At 35.3% G+C, this 26,613-nt stretch overlaps 1 protein-coding gene across 5 annotated transcripts in view; it reads left to right on the top strand.

Moving 5' to 3' along the window:
* Positions 1-26,613, top strand: part of BICD1 (BICD cargo adaptor 1) — a 311,166-nt gene that overhangs the window by 268,114 nt on the left and 16,439 nt on the right. For 2 of the 5 annotated variants that reach the window (XM_037846188.1, XM_037846189.1), the window contains exons 6-8: positions 2,461-2,612; positions 5,525-5,842; positions 6,809-7,002. In XM_037846188.1, coding sequence (XP_037702116.1) covers positions 2,461-2,612; positions 5,525-5,842; positions 6,809-7,002 — 664 coding nt within the window. Of the gene's footprint in view, positions 1-2,460; positions 2,613-5,524; positions 5,843-6,808; positions 7,003-26,613 lie in introns of those variants that run through there. The other 3 variants (XM_037846190.1, XM_037846192.1, XM_037846191.1) reach the window with 2 other exon arrangements.

The raw sequence follows: 26,613 nt of genomic DNA, 5'->3' as shown, positions 1-26,613 counted from the left end.
TAGCAATCTATTATGAACTCAATACCCGTCTATATTTATAGGATAGGGCGTAACAAGCACCTTAGAGTGGTATAAATGGTACCATGGGAATTGAGAACAAAACAAAGCATTTCTGACTGAGCCACAGTGGTTTATGGCCCATATGCCTTACATTATGGTCACATCCCTTATGTGCTCAGTAAATTAAATGAAAATATACTTCTAGTCATGCATTTGCTGCACATTTTAATGATGTTGGAACTATTGCTAGGATGCTTATGTGCATAAATAGTTTCAAGTTTTTACAAATGTCACCTCATATATATGTGTGTGTATATGCATCTACACACACACACACAGACATACACATTAACATCCATTGTGAAATGTTAATTCTTAAAGCTAAAGTGAGAATTTTCTGGTATAGGAAAAAAAGAGAATCTTCCTGTTTTAAAATAGGCATTCTACGCTCTCAATGACTCTTAATATACTTCAGGATCTTTTCATAGAAAATGCCTTCTAATGAAATAAGGAAATGTTTATGAAGGACCAACTATGTACTGGAGAATGTGCTAGAACATTCTAGATCCTAAAGATTCAAAAAAGCTCACAGTTTACTAGGGATATCAGAATACACACAGATAATTACAGTTCCATATTACGTATGCTATAATCCGTGTTATGAGAACAAAGCAGAGGCAGTAACTAATGCTTCCTAAAGGAACAGGAAAAGACTTCGCAGAAGCAATTTTATTTGAGTTTTTTCTTTAAGTAGAGGAAGAGGAAATAATTCCAGACAGAAAGAACAGGAGGTAGAGAAACAGGATGATATAGGCAGGAATGGCTGTGAAGATATCTGGGCTAGAGACGAGATTTTTTATTTAGAAAGTCAACTTTGGGAGTATGTGAAGAATATGGCACATGCTGACATCTGCAAATCTAATGGATTATAGTACTTAAAATTCTTTAACTTCTGAAAAAGCTGAGCACAGTCTGTTGATAAACAACTCTCCAAAGTTGAATTCTTTTAGGTATTTCTCACAAATAATAGAATGCATTTGTACTTCTTTTTCAGATCTTGCTGCTCTGCCATTCTCGCCTTTCACATCCTTAGATACTGACCATGTGTGCTTACAAAATTGTTACATCTACATTTTCACAAATTAAACCTCATTTTCTGTTCTAAATTATGAATATGTGTCTAAAATTTTAAAAAACTAAACAGCTGTTATTTTCTTAATTCTGGATAATTTTCTGAGTCTATAATATTTCTAAAGATTTCACTGAGTATTAGCTACAGGGCATACTAAAATATTTTATGAATAAGTTCTCATGTTAATCTGAATTTAAATTCAATCCAAACTAATAAGAAACATCTTTGGAATCAAAACATTAACAAACTACCTCATCCAGGCATTATTTTAGTGAAAAAATAATCCATATATCTCTACAGAAGTGAGGCTTTGCGTAAGAAAGTTGACGCTGTCCCTTTCAAGCACACACACACAAATGTAAAAAAAACAGTGTAGCCTCTCTGGGGAATCCCATTAGTAATGGAACTTTTTTTTTTTCATTAGTAATAGATGTTTTCATTTGTATTGGGTATTTTTATATACTCTGAAGGGCTGTAGTTTAGAGTCTGTAAAAATGATTATTTGCAGTTTGGCTAAATTATTTATACAATATGATAGATACCAAGCAGATATTCCCTAGGTTTCTTGCATTGATTCATTCAAAAATTAACTTCCTACTGTATGCTAGGCTAGTTCTTGGTTCAAAACACTATTGTTCCAAAAACTTCAAACATGCTCAAATCTCAAATTCAAATAGATATTTCAATTCATTCAACACTTTGAAATGTCTGCTTTTATGGAGGTTGTAAAGAATTAAATTTGACTACAAACCATTATTTTGCAAAGACTAAGGAAATGATTCATTGTAAATGTTTTCCCTTACAAATATAATAATAGAGATTTATAGTTTGTCGTATACTCATGTTATAAATTGGTAGCTGTCTATATCTTTTATTCTATGTGTTCCAAACCCACAGACCACATATGGCACGACATTATTTGAATCCTAACACGTTTCATTTGGAAGTTGTGCTTCTTCACTAACTTCTCCTTGATAAAATTCTTGCATAAAGATAACAGCCCTTTAATTTCCCCTGCCTCCATATCTGAAAATCCCATACCCTCAACAATCTGCATTCAGTAATTACTGTTTAATTGCTATAAAACTATTATTATTCTCTTAGCTCCTGATAATGACTTTGGCTCACAGCTGACTTCTAGGATAATTTAACAACACATTCAGACATTCAAAAAAACTGCCCAAGTATTACATATATTTATACAAAGTGCTGTAAAATCAATTTTACTTTCCATTTATGAAAGAGAATGGTAGATCCAACATGAAAAAATCTGTATGATAGATTTTTCTGACATAAAAATTGTAAGTTTTTTGGTTTTTCTGCTTTAGACAGCAGAGGTGGCACTAGCTAATCTCAAGAACAAATATGAAAATGAAAAAGCAATGGTGACTGAAACGATGACGAAACTTAGAAATGAACTGAAGGCTTTGAAAGAAGATGCAGCAACGTTCTCATCCCTGAGAGCAATGTTTGCAACAAGGTAACAGTTTTTTTCCTTGCTAAAATTGGGTGTGTTGCATGGGGAAAAGACTTTAAAATTTGTGTGTGCACTTTTTGCATCTTGAGTGTATTTGTTGTGCTACCTGGATGGGTAAAATATGAAGAAAATATCTGAGATTCCATTCTGCCAAATATAAGGTAAAACCTTTTGTGCTGTTTTTCCAGTACCCTCTAGTGGAGAGACAGGATCAAGCAATTCTTTTACATAGAAATACAATTAAATTAGTATAATAAATTTCTTCCTAGAGCTGAGTGCCCAAAAAAATTAGACCAAAAAATAAAATAAAATAAAATAAAATAAAATAAAATACTTTCTAAAAATAGATAAATATTATATTAGCACCACCAAAATATATTTCTGTGACTAAAGTACATAAAAGTGGCTATCACTAGTACTGTGTAGGAAAGGTACTTTCATAATGAAGAGAAATATTCATCATATCAGCTAATCACTTAGACTTTGGTATATTGTTGATTAAATTAAAATTTCCAGGGTGTAATTATATGTATATATATATCACCAAAATCTTAACATTGCACAACTAATTAGTAAAGAAATATATTATTACCCCCACCCTCACCAGTTTCATTATGTAACACCATTATATTTTGTTTTAAAACTTGAAGGGATTGTTAAGAATTTGTTGATTTGATGGTTTCGGATTTTCAATATAGTGCTGAAATGGCTTTTTGGCTGTCATGTTTCAATGGCAAAATAATAAATTACAGTTGTATATCTTGAACGATGCAAACTTGGGTGCAAAATTCACAAAGCATAGCTATGGCTTTATTTGCAGATTCAGTAAATAGATGTAGTTGATGTAAATGTTTAAAAAAAAAAAGTGATGGACTTGATAGGAAGCACCTTAAATCTGTCCAGCTTTCCTTGCATATTAGAGAGAAAAGGCTCAAGCTCATCCTTTGTGATAGAATCTCACGAGGATGATGGAGAGGAGCCAGTGTGCCCGTGGGATCACAGGGGTGTGGAGGAACTGAAGGGAGCTGATTTCTGGGTCTCAGCACAGTAAAATTTGGGGAGTAGAATAGATATACCTCTTGTCATTACAGGGAGCAGGATAACGAATGGGAATAGGGCACAATGTTCCCCTCTTTAATGGAAGAAATCAGTCAGGATTACATGCAGAATCAAGAAAGCATACATTTTCTCTTTGAGAAAGAAACTTAAAAAACATTAAAGTCTCAATGTGGCTTATATAAGAATTATTACCCCCAAATAATGCATTTTTACTGATATTTGTTTTTTCAGGTATAGTAACTGCCTTACTCCATAGTATTTAAAAAATATGTTATCTAGCCAATTAGGTTAAATCCATGATCCTGAAATTCCCATTTATTTTACTGTGCCTTGCTTTTTCTTCTGAGCTACATATCTCCCTATGCTTCTTGACACTTGAGGTTAAAGAAAATGTTTTTAAATAATAACAAATTTTAAGAATTTAGAAAACAGAGACCATGTATTTATCAAAAGTAGACAATCTGCAAATTGGACAGTGCTCTATGATGAGATGAAAGTGCTCCATTTTTCCCTGAGAAAGAGTCAACTTATTGAATGCAATGAGGTTACACAAAGAAAAATATGATTGGTTAAACAAAAACAATCAAAAACACAAACTTTATGAGGGGATAGAATGCTAACTAACAAAACGTATTTACCCCAACAAAAGTCCTGGTTTCAGAGAAACGAAGACCCAGATTTAAAGAATGTCAGTCCTAGCAGTTGTGCAGGGTCAAGCGTCTCGGATAGCTTGTCTCACAGATAACTTGGCTTAGGCATGTGTGGGCGATTTCAAGATGTACAGGCAAGTTAGCTTGTACTCAAGTCATGTATAGATAAGTTGGCCTTGGCTTTAGAAAGCTACAGACGAGTTTCTTCCAGGCCCTTGCTAATTCATTTCCAGGGGAACTCACCTGGATCTCAAGTTGTTTCACTTACAGAGCATGCCTGGTTTTTTTAAAAATGTGTTTTCTTTAAAATACCCAATGCTTATATTATTTTAAAAGTTTGTGCAATGTATTTTGGTTAACTCCATAAAGTCATGAAACATCTGCTGGTGCATAAAGTGTCCTCGTTATTAATAACTTATTGGGCAAATAAATGCAGAATGAACTCACTAGCCTTTCTCCCACCCCACTTTTCCCTCCCACCCCACTTTTTCCTCCCAAATGTGTATGTGCTCAGGTTTTACCTTTGGTGGGGAAAAAATATAACTGGCCTTGTCTTCCTGTTGCAGCAGTAGTATCAAACCCGAGTAAAATGTTCCTGGACAGTCTTCTAGGTGTTTTGTTGTTCTGGTTGTTGTTGTTGTTTTGCCAACTCATTATTCTTTCATCTGGGTTAGAAATCATTGAAAATGTTAAGGTTTCCAATTCAAGCAAATCTGCCATATTGAAAACAGTGGCAGCTACAATCTGTACCAAATTACAATAAAACCTAGAGGTGTAGATAAGGAGGGAAATATTCTCTTTATAAACTATTCTTATTTTGGATGCCACAAGGAGCGCCTATAAGAAACATGTCACATTCCTCCAAAGAACACCACGGAAAACAGTAGAAAGAGCTGCTGTAACACACTTAAGGCACTATGGATGCCACATGAGACTTCACTGTTCATTCTTCCGCCACCCCAGAGCAGTCTTCACAATCATGTTGTCCCTAGGGTTAAAGATGTTGCGTATTAAGATTGTCCCCAAATGTACTCCACTATATGGATGAACCATCATTCACTGAACCTGCTCTACTCTTTCCAGTTTTGTTTTATAGGTTGTCTCCAATTTGCTCCCATTCTTGTGAAATTTATTACTTTGAACTTAACTTCCAAATCCAATGTCACCAAGATATTCTCCTAAGTGTTTTTCTGCTTTGGGTTCCAGATGTGATGAATATGTCACACAGTTGGATGAGATGCAGAGACAGTTAGCAGCCGCAGAGGACGAGAAGAAGACTCTAAACACTTTGTTACGAATGGCAATCCAGCAAAAACTCGCTCTGACCCAGCGGCTGGAGGACTTAGAGTTTGACCATGAGCAGTCCCGGCGCAGCAAAGGCAAACTGGGAAAGAGCAAGATCGGCAGCCCTAAAGTAAGTGGGGAGGCACCAGTCACCGTGCCCACCATAGACACTTACCTCCTGCATAGTCAGGGCCCACAGACACCCATCATTCGGGTCAGCAGTGGCACTCAGAGGAAAAGGTATGCTTGCAGCGATTTTCATAGTGTGGTGCAGTGGCCAGATTTTAGTTGACTGCAAAAATTAATGTGCTCTTGTTGTGGAGGATGGAGGAGGGGAAGGAAGAGGAAAAATGGGAGTTGGGTATATAAATGGGCCTTGCTGATGTTGGTCTTTCCAGATCAAAAAGTTTTGATAATTGTGTTTATATATTTGTTTCTGTCCCACCTCCCCACTCCACCTCTTGATTAACCATAATGTAATTTCCCAGTGTCTGTCAACATTTTGTATATAAATGTACCCCCCCCTTACCTCCAATCTAGGACTTGGTAAATAAAAGGTGGATATTAAGAGTGAAGCTGTGTTTTACACGGGTTACAATTTTAAAAGTCAAAGTACCTCTGATAATGGTGCTATTTATCAGCTTCTCTTTAATGGGGCAAGGATGGATATGTTCTCCTACGGGAAGTTTGTCCCTACTACCAAATCTGATGACTGACAGAAAGGGATGTCTATATTTGGGTAAAATGGAATGGGATATTTATAGCCCTTGACTTAAAAGCAGATTTTGTGCTTTCTCATTTGGTATGTTAATATTGCTCAAAGAGACCACTTTTGAGGTTCCTAGTGACTTGATTTTATGACCTTTTCCCAGAGTCTTGGATGTTGAGTTACTAACCCTGTATTTTCAGTTAACGGTAACATTTTATTTTAGGAGCTTTCAGTAAAGAATTAAATAATACAAATATTTTCTATTTGCGGTTCAAACTGACTGAGTAACTGTAACAAATCTCTTTTCCAGTATCCAATACAGTTTCCAAAAAGGGTTGTATCCTGGTGTGGAAACTAAAAAAATAAGCAAAAATCTTAATTTACGTGTTAAGAAAATTAAATGACAATATAAATAATGTCACTGGTGAGGTGTTGAAAGGTAATTAAAGTAAAACTTTTTTGTTTCCTATATGTATTTTTCTTGGATCTCCTGCAAGACAATTTTCACCTTCCCTTTGTGATCAGAGCCGTCCCAGGACTTCAGGGGCCTCCTACCTACAGAATTTATTAAGAGTTCCCCCTGATCCCACCTCCACAGAATCATTTCTTCTGAAGGGCCCCCCTTCCATGAGTGAACTCATCCAAGGGCACCGGCTCAGCAAGGAAAAAAGGTTAACCGTGGCTCCACCAGGTAAACATTTTTTCCTTGGGTGCATGTGATGCAATTGATTAGTTGAATAGATAACTCTCCCCTTCCTTCCATCCACTCATGCCCAGCTATCCACAGAGTCGAACTTTGATGACGTGTAAATTCCTACAGGTAAAGTAAGAACTCCATCATGCTTACTTCCCTGTTTCCTCATTTACTCACAGCCAGACTGTCATTCCTTGGGAGTCTCCAGAGACTTTCTTTAAATAGCCAAGTATGGAAAATGAGAGTTGGAAGGAATGGGATAGGTGAAGAGAAATTGGCAACAGACGCAATGCAAGACACACACCTCGGTCCTATTTGCAATTTGGTAGCTAATGCCAATTCCATTTTGATCAGATTTTGTCATTTTGCGCATATTATTTTTAATGTAATTTCAGTAAAAAGGGAGCCAGCCATATTTATGAAAAGCATTTTTGGCTAATTTCCTTTTGTAGTGACTCAGAATGTCTCCTCAATCATTATATAGAAAATAAAAGTAAAATCCTTTAAATTTTTGCTCCTCAGGAACATTTAGGTCTTAGTATGATGTTCATGTAGTTTGCAAGTTCTGATTTATTTGTGCTACCAACATGCTTAAATTTACTTCAGCTTTACTTTTTTGCATTTCACTCTCTCCCTCTCTCTTTTTTTTTGACTTTTTCTTATGAAGTGGCCAAAACTGCAAATGTTACTTCTAGCAAACAAAGATTATCTTTTTTAGAAATCTTTGTCAGAGTGGCAAGCAGGCATGAAACAAAATAAACCCGAGGGGAGTTACTATTTGGCTATCACAGGAAGTGAAAAAATTAATTCAAATTAGTTGCCAATAGTTAAAAACATGGAGATTTCATATGACATCTATGTATCTGTCTCTTTTGAAAGATTCTGCATATCTGGCAGCCCTGGATATGCCTTCATTCATGTTAACAAACCGTAGGAGCTATGTAGTGGCCACTGTCCTCATCATTCTCTATTATCTTACCCCAGCCTGCTCTATGCATTTCTATTGTCATCTGGCCCTGTTGCAACTTTTGAGTTTGCCACCCTTGTCATAGAATCTTTATTTTTTTTAAAAATGTTCTCCTACCTAATTTATTTCATTTAGTTTAATTCCTTTTGGGAAAACTCTGCCTTTGGGTCTCTAATACTTTCCTTTTCTGATTCATATAATCAGCCTACTGACTGAGGTTAAAAGATGTGGTATGAAAACTTACAACACAAGTTCAACATTCTAAGAATGTTTGAGGAACTTGATCATGCCAGTGAGTTGGAAGAACATAATTGCCAAAATGTACACTTAAAAAAAGAGACAACTCTGATGGGTATTTCTGTTTCCATAACTAATTTCCTATTGTTTTAGACCCCTTTTAGAAGGTACTTGTAAGTATTCTGTGGTTCACCAAAGTGGTGGTGATTTATCAGGATCCCTAACTTGGATAAAACTCACGAAAGTCTTCTTTTTACTGTCTCTTCTGGATTTAGTAGCACTGTTTACTAGAATTTAGAAAAGAAATTATATGATTATGAAATAATTCCTTTTTTGTTTTAATAAAAAGGTGACATCAATATGATTTAAAATTAATAATAAATATTAACAACAATAACTTCATTTTTGCATATGACCGTTTGATCTTCCTTCACCTGGACATTTATTTTACATTGTGGTCATTACATTGTGAAAATCATTAGCATTATACCATAAACTTTCCCATGTGGCTACATAGTCTTATTTTTATTTTTAAAGGTTGTTGTATCCTACATTTTATTTCAAATACTATCTCAAGAATCACTGTTTCACTTCTTGTCCACTGAGATAGTTTTCCGTTATTTGTTACAGTGTAGAATGCTGCTGTGAATATCCTCATGCATTCAACTTCTCATCTATTCAGTTTTTTCTCAAGAATAAGATTTCTGGGTTGAAAGTATGAACATTATGGTTTTTTTTTTGCCCCATTTTGATATTTCTATCTCAAAGGGTATATCAATGTACTAAAAGCCCAATTAAACATTTTACCCATTTTCCCACATTCTGAATCTTTCTACTACTTTATGCACACTGTACACGTATTTCAACTCTAAGGCTGATCTGCATAGACGAATGAAAGTACCATTAGGTTGTCTTAAATTCTTTAGTTTTGAATAATCAGAAAATATCATTGACCTTAGAAACAATTACTATGTACAAGACTAAAGCTATGAATAATATAGGATTCAGAGTCATCAGTAGGCCAGAAAATCATTTTAATAACAATTTAGTATATTGGTAAACTTTCTAACCATTTATTTGAAGTTAAAATAATGATAGTTTTCCTTCCTCCCCTTCTATCTTTATAGCCTGAGGAATTTTGAATTGTGTATCACTGAATCAGTCAAGTCAATCCTTCGTAAATTCTTATCAGATCAATCTGAAACATTTTCTAGAAGATTCTGGTTAAATGAATTATTGTACAAACCATCTATACCAAACGAATTATATCTTCTAAAAATAGCTGCATTATTAAACAAAATACATTACTTTTTCTAGGCTGGACTACATAGGATCAAACAAATTAAACGTTATTTATATGTTTTTATCATATAAAATGTTTTTGTTTGGCTGAGAAAGGGTAAATATGTCGTATATAACAAACCCAATGTTCTATGCAAGAAAACATACCTTGAACCCATGAGAAATAATAGATTTTATGAATTTTTTTTATACATGAGTTTTATATAAGTTGCTAAAATGTAAAATTCACTGACTGGCTACAATATATTTTAATCATTCTTTTCCAGGACAATTTCCTGTTAATTTGTCAGAACATTTTTGATAAACATTGTTTTCTAAAATATGTTTGTAATGTATCTTTTTTATTAATTTCAACTATTCTAATACAGCAGATCCTTTTTTTTTCTATTGAGGATCATTAGCGTAATTATATCAATAAAATTAAATTAGTTTAACTTGTCTTGGATCCTTTGGATGAGGATTTGAGAGAAGTACCTAAGTTAAAATTTTAAAACATAGGATACAAAATGGTATTCACCAAATATGAGTTACTTTCAAATAGATCTCAGTTCCAGGAGATGGTGAGCAGAAAATCCCATCTCCAGTTAAAGGCCTAATTTCAAGAGAAATCAGGTGAAATAAGGTGGGGCATTGATTTGCAACACTAGTACAATTCACCTTTGGGGGAAAATTCTGGTCCTTGCCTGACTTTTGGCTCAGCTTCTGCCGCCTCAGCCCCTGAAATTCCAGTTTCTAGTCATGATCTTGACTTGACCTTGTCTTGGCTTTCAAACTCCAGTGTCCTCCCACATGCCTGTTCATCTTAGGTTTCATGGTCTTGACTACCAGCTAATCCGACAAGCGCCTTCAAGCTCTGATGAACTTGAATCAAATGGACCCTGTTGTCATTAAGGAGTTTGCAGTTGAGCAGCATATTGTATCTCTTCATAAAATCATTGATCCTTTGTAGTCAGTGTTTTATCTTGCTGCCTTAACCACCTAGACCTAAGTAATAGTAATGAAATCTTACCGTTTAATCAATAATTAAAATCAATCTCCGAGAATATGTAAAAGAATCCATATAATTAATTCATAGGAAAGAGATGTTATTTTTGTAGTAAAGACCTGGTTGCAGCATTTGTACAGGATAAATAAGAAATTTCAGTGCTCTCACTTCTTGAAGTAATAGCCTAAGCAGTTTTCTCTTTACACTGTGTTTGCCCATGTAGGAGCTCTTATATGTTGTGGAAGCTTTGATTCCCCATATCATTTCAATTCCCTCCTTCCTTCCCTTTCGCTTTATCTCCTCTTTGATACCATTATTGAACTAGTGTGAGATAATAGTATTGTTTTGAAATCTGAAAATTTTCTCTGGTCTTTTAGATTTTACCTGTTTTTAAAACAACTCACAGAAATGTGTTAATCTAGATACATAACCAGAGGCATAGTCAACCATAGACACAAACATGTTTGTAATGAAATTTGTCTTTGCATTTCACTACATTCAATCAAATAGGCATTTGTTTGCTGAATTGCACAACATGATGTATTAGCATCATGTTTTTCATTAACTCATTTGCTCATTCACTCATTCATCAAATTTAACAAAATTTATTGAGCACTTACTATGCCTAAGGCACTTCTCTTGGCTCTTGGTTTACAACGATGTTCAAATTCAATACCACCCCTATTCTTCAGGAAACTCCTAGTCTTGTAGGGGTGAGAGAGAGGCAAACTTAATAGATGTTCTCGGAATAAACAAAGGAGTTAGGGTGGTTAGAAACATCCTCACACAAGAGAAGCAGGAAGCTCATTAAAGGTGACTAGACCTTAACAGGGAGCAGCTGGGAGTGCAGGTGTGCAGGATGAAAGCACTTGGTAGGAAAGGCGATCAGCCTGTGCAAAGGCCATGATCTTGGGGATGGAACATGTGGCAGTGATGGGAAAGGAGGTTATAGAGATAGCTGGGGACCCACAACAGAAGGCCAGATCAGAGGGAACAGACTTTATCCCATGGGCATAGATAATAGTTTCAAGAATATGATCAGATTTTTACTTTGTAGATCACCATGACAGCAAGGTGGAGAATGGATGAGATATGGGTAACCTCTGAGACAGAGAAACAGATTAGGATACTCATCAAATAAGCAGATGAGAGGTGGTGGAGTTCTGGAATCAAAATTGAGAATGAATGGTCAAATGCGTCTGAAGTTAGAGAAGTCTAACCATATTTAAAATCAAGCATGCTCTATGTACACGCAACCTCCCCCTCCTACCCTTGCTCCTTGTGGGAGGATGTATGTGGAAGGAACTCAGTGAATGCTGTCTGAAGTCACTTCCTGAATTTATGGCCTCAGTGATTTTTTTTTTCCTAAAATATATTTTTTTTCCTATAGAGGCTTTCCCATTTATCTGTGTGTTCCACTTCCTCAGATTTACTTTTTCTCATTCTCCATACTTTGTTTTTCCACAGACTTCAATTATTGAAACAACAGGAATGAACAGTATTCTTCTGAAACTTCTAGTATTTTTAGGCTTGTATTTTCTTTTAATGGCTTATACACAGTTCCCTGCAGAGGAATGCTTGGGCATTTCCTGATGTTAGAGCATGTTGTCTATAGTTTGTAATCTGCCAAAACAAAAGTTACTTCAAAATTAATAATACACAAAAATTACCAACCTCTTATTTAAAAAAGTACATTTTTCTATCTTGCCCCATTCCAATGTGTACTGAAAAATTGATTCAGATTTCCAGATTTTGGTGAATCATGTATGCTGTGAGAATATTTTTTCATTGCATTTTTTTCTTTCTTTTTCTGGGAAGTCACAATTTATTTTTAGAGTGGAAATGTACAGGATTTCTTTTTCAAGTGCCATTTCGTTTTTTCAGGAAATCTTTTTGTATAGAATGATCTTGAATTGGAATTTACAATGTTAAGAATGTTGTCTGAGTGATAGAGTCTCTTTACTAGATTCTGCTTGTCTCTATCATAACAGATACCTGTTTTAAAACTGAAAAATACAGGAATGTATTTAATTTTTTTCCAAAAAAAACTATATATTTGCTTTGTTTAAATACCAGATCTCCTTAAATTCAGTTGAATGTTTTGATTTATATCTGGATAACTAGTTTCATATAAAAATATTGTAGAAGATTAAGATTTTTCCCCTTCCTTAATTTCTTCTACAAAAGGTTTAAGGTATGTGTATCAGACATACCCATTTTAACAGCATTGTACATAAATGTGCAACGATTATGAAGTCTTTTCTGTTTCCCTTTGCTCCACCTTGCAGAATTAGCCACTTATAGCGCAGTCACATTTATTTGTTTTAAAATCTGTTTCCTCTCTGAGTCTGTAAGCTCCTTGAGAGCAAGGACCTTGTCCCCTTGTCTCCCAGTCCCCAGGATTTTTGCACAGTACCTGGCACTTAGAGGCCTTCAGTTTGTTGGATAACTGGTCCATATTTTCTACAGTCTTTGAAAATAAACATTTTAGCTTTATTGTGGTTTATCATCTGTACCTGTGGTTCTTCTGATGTACAGAATTATAATAGTATAATTCAGATGTGTTTTAATTAGGTGATACAGTAAATTCTATATAGCAATTACATTGGAAAATGTCCAAGTCATTTATCCATTTCTCTTACTTTTTAATCCAGGCAGCAAATAGGTCATTTTGAGTTTTCCATTTTATTTACTTTTTGGTTGTTTTAATATATGTATGCCTAAGAAGCAAGGCAATTATAAGAAGATATTAATTTTACAGGGAAAAATTTATGAATCCATGTAACAGAGTAAAAGGTTATATATGAGAATATAAGGCTTCCTTATTTTTTTCCCTTTTATTCTTTTGTGGAAGTTGTAAATATATTTCTCATTGGTGATAATGTTTCAAAATTCAAAAGGTACAAAAGGGTGTTCAATGGAAAGTATATCTCGCTGCACCACTGTGCCCCAGGCAACCTGCCATTTGTGAATCCTTCTAGGAACATTCTATACACACAAGCAAATTTGCATAAATGTATACATATATAAACCCAAATATGTATTTTATATATGTGTTAGCAATGATGGCACAGCCATGAACATTGTTATGCATGCTATTTTTCTTTTCCAGTTAGTATATCTTGGCCTATTTTGCATATCAATTCATCCTTTGGTTTATTTTTAATGGGAAGAATGTATGGAGGGAAGGAAAAGATCCTTGAGGTCTTTAAGAAAGTTTGAAATGTTTCTCTGTGTGAAATAGAAATATTTCTTGCCAAGCAACAAAATGACAGCTGCAGGAATGTTTCACCTTCTAGACTAGAGCTATCCAGTAGAAATATAATGTGAGCCATATATGTAATTTTAAGTTTGCTGGTAGCTATACTTTTAACAGTAGAAAGAAACAGGTGAAATTAATTTTAATAAGATATTTCATTTAATACACTATATCCATAATCTTATCATTTCCACATGTAATCATTGTAAACAATGAGATATTTTGCATTCTTTTTTCTTAATCTTTGAAATTTAGTGTATATTTTACCCTTACAGCACATCTCAATTTGAACTAGCCACAATTCAAATACTCAAATACTTATAGCCACATTTGGCTAGGGGCTACTATATTGGATTGTGCAGTTGTAGACCTTACTTACCAGTGGTTTTTTAACTAGATATATATGTTATAAATATACATTATTTATATATATATATATATATGTTATAAATTACATTGGATTTTAAAATGAGATTTAAGAAAGGCATGCGCTTAGTTTTTCTTTTAACCTGAAATATTGGGCTGAATGTTTGCTGTTGCAAGTTGAATCTGCCTGTTTTATTTGCGTCTGATTGGTACCAGTTTTCTTTTAAATAGACACATATTTAGTGTTTGTATGCCCTTTTCTGTACATCCCTTATACTTGTTCCTAGGTCTCCTTGTCAATTTAAGAACCTAATTCCTGTTGTTTGGGGGATAATCTACCAAAACATATTCCTTAAAACGATAAAATAACTTAGTGTTTCTCTTTTTAATTGGTGCGATCAAACTTCTGAAAAGCCTATGGTTTTTTTTTTGTTTTTTTTTGTTTTTTTTTGTTTTAAATTCAGTTTTACTGAAATACATTCACACACCATACAATCATCCATGATATACGATCCACTGTCCACAGTATGATAACATAGTTATGCGTTCATCACCACAGTCTATCTCTGAACATAAGCCTATGTTTTTTATTTTAAGCAGAGAGTGCCTTGAAAATGTATAAAATGAACCCTGCCAGTTTTAAATGGCAGAAATTTATAGAGATTGAACACACATCAGACTTGAAAGTGCCATCTTTTAATTGTTCTTTCAAGGTGAGTTCCGTGTGTTTTCCTTATGCCCAGAATAAGGGAGAAATTATTAATGAACCATTCCATGCTACAGACTGGAGTCACTCACCATATAATGCAGTGATTAATGGAACATCTGATGACCACAGTTCTATCAGCATTTTAATTTTGTTTAATTTTTTGTTTTGGTTTTCTAACCCCTCTTCTGCCAGGTATTCCTATCCGGAACTTGCATTTTATTTAAAGACTCCATATTCTAATCCTGAACATTGTGAATAAAATAAGCTATAACAAAAGAATGGAATAATTTAGTTATTGAAAATCAACACTGAAGCAGGAATGTACAATTAGATTAGCTCATACTTATCAATCCATATTGACTATTTTAATATTATGTAATTTTTTTAAGTCCTAAGTTTTCTTAAAATTTTATTGAACCCGTGGAAATAGAAATTTCCTTGCTTAAATCCTAAAGGAAAAAATTTCACAGTCTTTCTTTAATAGACGCATTAAGTAAAAGGATATTCACTTACTTGATACTGTTGATTATTCCATATTCGGGTACAAGTGGTCAGGTTGTACTCATGTCCACCCAAGTCCATGCAGGTGTACAAAAGATAGAGGCCTCCAGCAGGCAGCTGCACCCAGAGAGGGCTGAGGCATGAATAAAGCCCAGGACATTTCAAGAAATGAGCCCCTTTCCTCTACCTGCCCTGCCCAAATGACACTTTCTAGCTCACACACACAAAAATAATAAAATAAAAATAAAAATCAATAGGCAGATATAAAACTCAAAAGAAACAGGCACTTCTAGGCTTGTTTCCTGGATCAAGTATCCCACTTCAGATTCACTGAGGCAATCAGCTTCCACCTAATGACAAATTAGTCCAAATATGGAATAAAACAGTTGCACATTTTATCTCACTACCTTCCACCTATGTGTGCCTGCTACTCCTAAGTCAGAGAACACCTTTATTCCACTAACCTACAATCGATTACTTATTTACAGCACCTAATCCTTAGTTCTCTGGTGTCATTTGTGCCAGGGAGTTGGGTGCTACGATTGTCTACCTGTGCAGTCTCCTTGCCTTCACATCCCAAAGTCCTACATGCAAGGAAGACTTTTATTGTTCTGTCCTGGTTGCATTCCAGGGGGAAGTGGCCATCAGCATCTTCTGTGTTATGCTCACAGTATTTAATCTTCCTGCTAGCACCTGTCTACTGTATTCAACTATTTGCTTTCACTGTAACTACATGACAACCCCCTATTATAAAAACCTTCTGATTCTAAGGCATTCCCTAGGATATTACAGCTGCACTGTACCTTTCAAAGGGAATTTTCCTACCTACAAAGAATTCTAAGAAAAAATGTCAAGAAAAAGTCACAAATAAGTATCCAGGGAAGCCATTCTTCAGGTTAACCAGCCATTTCTCCTGTCCATATATGTGTATACATATAGAGAGACTACAGTCAAGAAATCCTGAAGGAGCTTTTCCCAGCTCTGAGACTCTCTGATTCTATGAATACAAATTATTCTCTCCATGATTGGGGCTGGAGCTCATCGTATAAAATCCAAGTTTCTAGATAGACTTGTAAATAAATATATTAAAATATCTCATCACCATGAGGTATTGCTTCCATCAAGGAAAATGAAAATGTCAGTTATCTAATATATAGAATGAGATTTCTTGACAACTTAAAGTATCTATGTATTATAAGCTGACTATACAAGACAGAAAAGAGTAGTAGTCCCAGGTTCATGCTGAATTCTTACAGTGTACTAACACTTTGATTTCTTTCTCAAAACAGATTGTATTCAGTTTTTAAAAGCATGCCTATATTGTTACACTGGATATGGAGTCACTGATTTAATTCAGAAAAGCTTCTCTGATGCCCATCACTGTGACAGCCTCCCGAACTCCTGTGAGACATTAGTAAACAGTTTGGGGATGGGCCTTTCTACTTGCTAAAGCTGGTTTCAGTGGCTCTCCTGAGCTCTGTCTGTCATGGGAAGCCTGTGCTTGCTAGTTCCTATTCTGTTGTTTTAGATGATATAATGAAAAGGTAGTTCCATAGCAATTATATCTGGATACGTAATAACCTAGAAATTAAACATGTACATCTAATTAACTAGAAAATTTCACAGTGCACTGTGTTCATTATATGACAGTAAAGCTCCATCTTGTATTCCTCTTTTACAGCTGTGGTTCCTTTTTCCATGCACCCATTTCATTACCCATCCACTAATGCTTATTGCTTTTCTTAGTGTCTGAATGTATTGTTTCCCCCAGTATATTATGCCTAAATGGTATAGAGGAAAAAGAAAAGCAAAACTTGCATGGGTGAGTTTATTCTTTTGTTTATTTTTTTAAAAGTTAATTCATAAAGATGTCAAATTCTTTGCCCTTTGTCACACCTCAGCCAAAAATAAATAGTCATTGATATACTCTTCACTATCGCATATTTGAGGTTTTTATGAACATGGAAACATCAGGATGGCTTTGGTTTTAATCATTACAGGACCTCAGAGATTTTTTTTTCCTTCATATAGATTATCTAGGTCTTTTCATTGTGCACAGTCCACAAATCAGGTCTTCGGAGGCACCGATTTTGGAGCTCGCCTCTCACATAACTGCGTTAGTCAGTGAATGTTCTTAAGAGTTGAACTAGTTTCGATTGCTACTCTTAAAATTAATAATTTAAGAGAAAAAAATTCCGTAAGTTCAAAAATTTGGATTTAAAAAGTTGTGTTAGAATATGTTCATTTATTTTGCAGGATAATGATCTAGAACAGGATGTCATTTTAACTAACTTCTAACAGAGAGAATAATTGGTCCTTTTTGTTAAGGAGATACATTTCCTCATAATAAGGACATTTTGCTGCTCTGATGCTGACCTTCTAGTTCAACCTTTGCTCTAGACTGAACCTTGCCCCCCAAGTCTTCATTGCACTGAAGATTGCTTAGAAAATCAGTCTATGATTCCTTTGCATCATAAAAACTGAAATTAGAAATTTAGAGTAGGAAGTGGTACCATTTGTTTCTGGTCAGATGGTACCCAAGTTCCTTTCCTGTCAAACATACCAGTGAGGATGCTGTCTAGATGCTATTTAGTTAATCTTAAATACCTACTTCTGGCTTCCCAGACTGTCCTGGCTCCACCTTTATTCAAAGGAACCTTTAAAAAAAAAAAAAAAAGGAATAGTGTAGTTGTTTACTCTGAGCGTGTATTTATGATAAAAGCCACTATATAATGACAGTAGAATCAGTTAAACACATTTTTTTTTCTCTTTTTATGCACTACTTGACATCAAAAGCAAAAAGAGGTAAGTTGGCTGTGAACCTGTAGGCAAACCTTTTTTTTCTTAATAGATTTATTCCTGTGTATCTTTACTTCAATTAAATTTCTACAAGTTAAGTATTTTTATACTGGAAGCTTGTCATTGTAAATCCTTAGTTGCTTCTTTGAAAAATGAACAACCGTCTTCTGCAAACTTGTAAATTTAAAAATATTTAAACATACTGTTTTTCCTTTAACTGAGTTATACTTTAATTTGCTTGTGCAGGCGTAGTGAATTTGGGAACACTTGGCTTAGATTTGGAGTTTCTTAATTATTTCTCCCCCACCCCCAGAATGTAGATTACATATTTTAAGTATTTTTCTTTTCTTAAAAACAAAAACAAAACAAGGCAAGAAACACTGACATTGGCAAAAGTTGATAATTTCCAGATCCATTGCTTTACAGAAGAGGATGCCTTAAAATCCCAGGATATTTTTTAATGTTAATTTTTTTGAAATAATAAAATACAATGAAAAAACATACCTTAAGAAAATCAAACACATTTCACTGATAGGTGTCTCATATTTTTTCTCATTTGTAATATATTGTTATGGTTGATCTCTTTAGTGGGTTCTTGGTTTTAGTGTGTTTAACTTATTTGTCAGTTGTTTCTTTTTGATGATGAATTATTCTGACGTTTTAAAAACATAGCTGGTCATCATCTGATACATAGTTTTATTGACTTTGCTTAACAAGAACAGACCACCATAGCACCTGGAGTTAATTCTGTGACAGCTGGCATCTCAGGAAGGTCCGTTCTAAACAAAAGGTTACTTTCTAAAAGGTGTTTCATTGGTTGTAAATATCTGGCAGCAAAATGTACTTTTACCTCTTGGTGCCACTGTATTTAATTGCCTTCTTCCATTTTACCTCCGTGTCTTTCCTACCATAGGCTGTGGTTTAATTGTAAGTTGTTCAGAAGCAGAGACTGATCTGCAGGGTATTTTTATAGCTCTCTTTTGCAAGATTTGAAATAAAAATAGATGTGTCTATGAATATTGATTTATCAGCTAGGCATTTGATGTTTATCAGGATAACAAATGGAAAGCTGGGTAAAAGTTTTTGCCTTATCTGTAATCACTGAAAAGTCTGAAAATGCTCCTGCTTCTTAGCAAGTCGTGTTCTGATTCCATATTGTTGAAGACAGTTTTAATGCTTATCACCAAAGTGTGATAAACCACATACAAAGCCAGGTGCCTTTTAAGATTTGTTACCAGGTCTTTATTTTTGCATTGTCTATATTGAAATTTTTTGATGTGTTTCAATAATTCTTTCCTTATTGTCCTCTGGAAAATTTTTATAATGATCATTTCTGACTAACGATGGTATAAACATATAATGAGACTTGCTGAAGAGTCTGGTATTCTAAAGTAGCAAGAAGTTGGAAATTATGCTTTGGTCTTATCTGTGGGTCCTCTCAGAGAAACAAACTAATGTATTAATAGGGTATGTGATATGTTTGGTAAAAAGGGATGAGATAGCCAACTTCATGTGTTTAATTATAAAATGCTAAAAGTTGTTCACAGCTATTCATTTTTATTAGTGCCAATGTGCTGTTAAGTTCATCCATTAGATGTTTTAAAATATTATAGCTTTTCTTAACTACTGCTAATATTTATGTAAATGTTTCTATCTCATGCTTTTATTATTTTTCTTTATATAATGTTTCTATCTCAAAATTTTCTTGCTTTTTCCTAAATTCTCTACTTTATACCTCTCTTTCTTCAGTGTATGGGTATTGGAGCCCATTGGACTTCTTAAGGGTTCAGGTTGTTACTATAAGGATAATGTATTTTGATGCTTCTTTTCATTAACTTTTCTGTTCATTCATTAACACGCTCTTAATCATTTTGTAGATTTAGTGAGGAATAATTTAGTACTAAAGTTATTTGGCACACATTAAAGAATGGCAGTGAAAAATATTTTTCAAGATAACTTTATTTATCAATTTTACTGATATATAAGTTGAATAATTGATCAAATAATAATTGATCATCTGTCTTTACTAAATTAACTTCAAAATTTTGAACAAATATTATTTCATCTTCATTATTCCTCGTTAGAAGGATGTTGTCATGATGAGAGGAATGTGTAAATTATAAACTGTACCTTCTTGAAGTGGATTGGTTCAAAAAGTAGCACTAAAGAAACAAACACAAGAATCCTTTAAGGAAAATGGAGTCAGTATATCAGCAGGTGTTTTGCACCACATGCAAATCCCTAAGAAAACTACTGTGGGGACACGAAGAAGGTTAAGGTGGGGTCCTCCCTGCTTTCAAGGGACCGTATTGCATCGCTGGAGAGATTAGATACTGCAAGGAAAGCACTGGTCAAAAGTTGTTTACAAGAAATGCTGCTGGAGATGAGATAAGTGCTAAAGGAGTTTAATGGAGACAGATGTTTCCTTTTGAATTGTTCAAGGGTGGAAACTGAAACTTGGTCCTTCAAGACGGGGAAGAGAAGAGTATTTCAGATGAGTGGAATGATAGGAGCGAAAGCTTGTTAAGTGAATTAATCATATGATCTATTTTGGCCTTTCTTATTTCATCATTGTTAATAGCATTTACTCCCTTTCTTGACGCTGAAAACGTCAAGTCATCTTGATGCCTTCCTTTCCTTCACCCCTCCTGTCTGATCAGTGACCAGTGCCTGTCATTGGTCTCTGGGCTAGGAGCTTTCACAAGCATTCTCTCATCTGATCTTCACACAAACCCTGCAAGATTGGTATTTATTAGCCCCACTTAGCAGATAGAAAAACTGAGGCTCAGAACAGTAGCATCGCTTTGGTGTCGTGTCCCTCAGCTACTGGTTGGCAGAACCGGGATCCAAACACAAAGGTCTCTCTGACTGGACTCGGTATCCCATGCTGAACTGGAGAAAGGAGAGAGAAGCAGAGAGAGGACAGAAAACAAAGAAAACACAGGAAGGCAAAGAGATGGAGAATTGCTACCAAAGTATCATTGGCAATGGAAGGAAATTATTATGGTGTACCTGTTATACATTCCCATAATTGTGGGGCTGTTGTGTGTAAAACCCTCACTCAACACCTGAGTGTATCCATAAGTAAGTAAGACAGCACCTTTGTGCTGTTATCAATGAATATTCAGAATTCATGAGTTTGGGAGGCTTTTTTAATAATCATACAATTTTTCTGTCCTCACCTCAGTGCACAGTAAATAGAAATTTATATTTTCTACTAACTTAATTACTCAAACTTCACCTTCTATCAGCAATCTAATTCTGTCCAACACTGCTGATTTGGCAACTTTCATTTGTCTAAAATGCCTTTTGCTAAGAAAAAAAATCTGTGCTGAAATTTGAATGTGGCTTTTTGCATGTAATGTGAGCTTCTGACCTTTTGTGTATCTTATTCCTTTGAGTTTCCTTCAATTAAAACATATTTATTTACTTCAACCCCTCAACTGCTTAGAGTTAGAAGAATTTAGTAGAACTTTGGCTTTTCTTGGTTTATTTAGATTAAAGGAGTAGTCTTGGCAGAATAAGAGGGGGTAGTAGTGGCTTCCACTTTGAAGCAGCTACAAGGCTCCATGGGGTCAGCACTGAAAGGACAAGAGTCAGACAGCCAGACCTGGGTTCAGTTCCACCTTGGTCACGCTCACCATGGGCCTTGAGTAAATCACTAACTCTGATCCTCACTGTTCTCATCTGTGAAATGGAGATTATGACAACTGATGCCGTAATTTGTGAAAGTCACAGAAAAAGGGTCCATATAGAAACTCATTGAACTCCCTAATCCTCTGTAAAAGTCACACAAAAAGGGTCCATACAGAAACTCATTGAACTCCCTAATTCTGTTTCTCATTTCAAAAATAAAAATAAAATCCACCTCACTGTGTTTTTTTTTTTTTTAATCATCATTTTATTGAGATATATTCACATACCACGCAGTCATACAAAACAAATTGTACTTTCGATTGTTCACAGTACCATTACATAGTTGTACATTCATCACCTAAATCAATCCCTGACACCTTCATTAGCACACACACAAAAATAACAAGAATTATAATTAGAGTGAAAAAGAGCAATTGAAGTAAAAAAGAACACTGGGTACCTTTGTCTGTTTGTTTGCTTCCCCTACTTTTCTACACATCCATCCATAAACTAGACAGAGTGGAGTTTGGTCCTTATGGCATTCCCAATCCCACTGTCACCCCTCATAAGCTACATTTTTATACAACTGTCTTCGAGATTCATGGGTTCTGGGTTGTAGTTTAATAGTTTCAGGTATCCACCACCAGCTACCCCAATTCTTTAGAACCTAAAAAGGGTTGTCTAAAGTGTGCGTAAGAGTGCCCACCAGAGTGATCTCTCGGCTCGTTTTGGAATCTCTCTGCCACTGAAGCTTATTTCATTTCCTTTCACATCCCCCTTTTGGTCAAGAAGATGTTCTCCATCCCACGATGCCGGGTCTACATTCCTCCCCGGGAGTCATATTCCACGTTGCCAGGGAGATTCACTTCCCTGGGTGTCTGATCCCACGTAGGGGGGAGGGCAGTGATTTCACCTTTCAAGTTGGCTTAGCCAGAGAGAGAGGGCCACATCTGAGCAACAAAGAGGCATTCAGGAGGAGACTCTTAGGCACAAATATAGGGAGGCCTAGCCTCTCCTTTGCAGCAACCGTCTTCCCAAGGGTAAAACTTATGGTAGAGGGCTCAACCCATCAAACCACCAGTCCCCTATGTCTGTGGTCATGTTAGCAACCATGGAGGTGGGGTAGGCGAATACCCCTGCATTCTCCACAGGCTCCTCAAGGGGGCACTACATCTTTTTTTTTTTTTTTTTTTCCTTGTTTGTCTTTTTTCTTTTCTTTTTTTTTTTTAACTTTCCCTTCTTTTTTAAATCAACTGTATGAAAAAAAAAGTTAAAAAGAAAACAAACATACAATAAAAGAACATTTCAAAGAGACCATAACAAGGGAGTAAGAAAAAGACAACTAACCTAAGATAACTGCTTAACTTCCAACATGTTCCTACTTTACCCCAAGAAAGTTACATAATATAGCAACATTTCAGTGAACTTGTTCCTACTACATCCATCAGAAATTAACAGACCATAGTCATTTCTGGGCATCCCCAGAACGTTAAATAGCTTATCTGTTCTTCTTGGATTATTGTTCCCCCTTCCTTAATTGCTCTCCACTGCTAGTTCCCCTACATTCTACATTATAAACCATTTGTTTTACATTTTTCAAAGTTCACATTAGTGGTAGCATATAATATTTCTCTTTTTGTGCCTGGCTTATTTCGCTCAGCATTATGTCTTCAAGGTTCATCCATGTTGTCATATGTTTCACCAGATCGTTCCTTCTTACTGCCGCGTAGTATTCCATCGTGTGTATATACCACATTTTATTTATCCACTCATCTGTTGAAGGACATTTGGGTTGTTTCCATCTCTTGGCAATTGTGAATAATGCTGCTATGAACATTGGCGTGCAGATATCTGTTCGTGTCACTGCTTTCCGATCTTCCGGGTATATACCGAGAAGTGCAATCGCTGGATCGAATGGTAGCTCTATATCTAGTTTTCTAAGGAACCGCCAGACTGACTTCCAGAGTGGCTGAACCATTATACAGTCCCACCAACAATGAATAAGAATTCCAATTTCTCCACATCCCCTCCAGCATTTGTAGTTTCCTGTTTGTTTAATGGCAGCCATTCTAACCGGTGTTAGATGGTATCTCATTGTGGTCTTAATTTGCATCTCTCTAATAGCTAGTGAAGCTGAACATTTTTTCATGTGTTTCTTGGCCATTTGTATTTCCTCTTCAGAGAACTGTCTTTTCATATCTTTTGCCCATTTTATAATTGGGCTGTCTGTACTATTGTCATTGAGTTGTAGGATTTCTTTGTATATGCAAGATATCAGTCTTTTGTCAGATACATGGTTTCCAAAAATTTTTTCCCATTGAGTTGGCTGCCTCTTTACCTTTTTGAGAAATTCCTTTGAGGTGCAGAAACTTCTAAGCTTGAGGAGTTCCCATTTATCTATTTTCTCTTTTGTTGCTTGTGCTTTGGGTGTAAAGTCTAGGAAGTGGCCTCCTAACACAAGGTCTTGAAGATGTTTTCCTACATTATCTTCTAGGAGTTTAATGGTACTTTCTTTTATATTGAGATCTTTGGTCCATTTTGAGTTAATTTTTGTGTAGGGGGTGAGGTAGGGGTCTTCTTTCATTCTTTTGGATATGGATATCCAACTCTCCCAGCCCCATTTGTTGAAAAGACCATTATGGCTCAGTTCGGTGACTTTGGGGATCTTATCAAAGATCAGTCGGCCATAGATCTGAGGGTCTATCTCTGAATTCTCAATTCGATTCCATTGATCTATATGTCTATCTTTGTGCCAGTACCATGCTGTTTTGGCAACTGTGGCTTTATAATAAGCTTCAAAGTCAGGGAGAGTAAGTCCTCCCACTTCGTTTTTCTTTTTTAGAGTGTCTTTAGCAATTCGAGGCATCTTCCCTTTCCAAATAAATTTGATAACTAGCTTTTCCAAGTCTGCAAAGTAGGTTGTTGGAATTTTGATTGGGATTGCATTGAATCTGTAGATGAGTTTGGGTAGAATTGACATCTTAATGACATTTAGCCTTCCTATCCATGAACATGGAATATTTTTCCATCTTTTAAGGTCCCCTTCTATTTCTTTTAGTAGAGTGATGTAGTTTTCTTTGTATAGGTCTTTTACATCTTTGGTTAAGTTTATTCCTAGGTACTTGATTTTTTTAGTTGCTATTGAAAATGGTATCTTTTTCTTGAGTGTCTCTTCAGTTTGTTCATTTCTAGCATATAGAAACATTACTGACTTATGTGCATTAATCTTGTATCCCGCTACTTTGCTAAATTTGTTTATTAGCTCTAGTAGGTGTATCGTTGATTTCTCAGGGTTTTCTAGATATAAGATCATATCATCTGCAAACAATGACAGTTTTACTTCTTCTTTTCCAATTTGGATGCCTTTTATTTCTTTGTCTTGCCGGATTGCCCTGGCTAGCACTTCCAGCACAATGTTGAATAACAGTGGTGACAGCGGGCATCCTTGTCTTGTTCCTGATCTTAGAGGGAAGGCTTTCAGTCTCTCACCATTGAGTACTATGCTGGCTGTGGGTTTTTCATATATGCTCTTTATCATGTTGAGGAAGTTTCCTTCAATTCCTACCTTTTGAAGTGTTTTTATCAAAAAGGGATGTTGGATTTTGTCAAATGCTTTTTCAGCATCTATTGAGATGATCAATTGATTTTTCCCTTTCGAGTTTTTAATGTGTTGTAATACATTGATTGTTTTTCTTATGTTGAACCATCCTTGCATGCCTGGAATGAACCCCACTTGGTCATGGTGTATGATTTTTTTAATGTGTCTTTGGATTCGATTTGCAAGTATTTTGTTGAGGATTTTTGCATCTATATTCATTAGGGAGATTGGCCGGTAGTTTTCCTTTTTTGTAGCATCTTTGCCTGGTTTTGGTATTAGATTGATGTTAGCTTCATAAAATGAGTTAGGTAGTGTTCCATTTTTTTCAATGTTTTGAAAGAGTTTGAGTAAGATTGGTGTCAGTTCTTTCTGGAAAGTTTGGTAGAATTCCCCTGTGAAGCCATCTGGCCCTGGGCATTTATTTGTGGGAAGATTTTTGATGACTGATTGGATCTCTTTGCTTGTGATGGGTTGGTTGAGGTCTTCTATTTCTTCTCTGGTCAGTCTAGGTTGTTCATATGTTTCCAGGAAATTGTCCATTTCTTCTACATTATCCAGTTTGTTGCCATACAGTTGTTCATAATATCCTCTTATAATTTTTTTAATTTCTTCAGGATCTGCAGTTATGTCACCTTTTTCATTCATTATTTTGTTTATATGGGTCTTCTCTCTTTTTGATTTTGTCAGTCTAGCTAGGGGCTTGTCAATCTTGTTGATCTTCTCAAAGAACCAACTTTTGGTGATATTTATCCTCTCTATTGTTTTTTTGTTCTCTATGTCATTTATTTCTGCTTTAATCCTTGTTATTTCTTTTCTTGTACTTGGTTTAGGATTGGTTTGCTGTTCATTTTCTAGCTTCTTCAGTTGATCCATTAGTTCTTTGATTTTGGCTCTTTCTTCCTTTTTAATATATGCGTTTAGTGCTATAAATTTCCCCCTTAGCACTGCTTTTGCTGCATCCCATAGGTTTTGGTATGTTGTGTTCTCATTTTCATTCGTCTCTATATATTTAGCAATTTCTCTTGCTATTTCTTCTTTAACCCACTGATTGTTTAGGAGTGTGTTGTTTAACCTCCAGGTATTTGTGAATTTTCTAAGTCTCTGATGGTTATTGACTTCTAATTGTATTCCATTGTGGTCAGAGAATGTGCTTTGAATAATTTCAATCTTTTTAAATTTATTGAGGCTTGTTTTATGTCCCAGCATATAATCTATTCTGGAGAAAGTTCCGTGAGCACTAGAAAAGTAT

This window comes from Choloepus didactylus, chromosome 8 (genome assembly GCF_015220235.1).
Source record: "Choloepus didactylus isolate mChoDid1 chromosome 8, mChoDid1.pri, whole genome shotgun sequence".
In the NCBI taxonomy this organism is placed as follows: Eukaryota; Metazoa; Chordata; class Mammalia; order Pilosa; family Megalonychidae; genus Choloepus; species Choloepus didactylus.
This window is presented reverse-complemented; position numbering and strand designations above follow the sequence as displayed.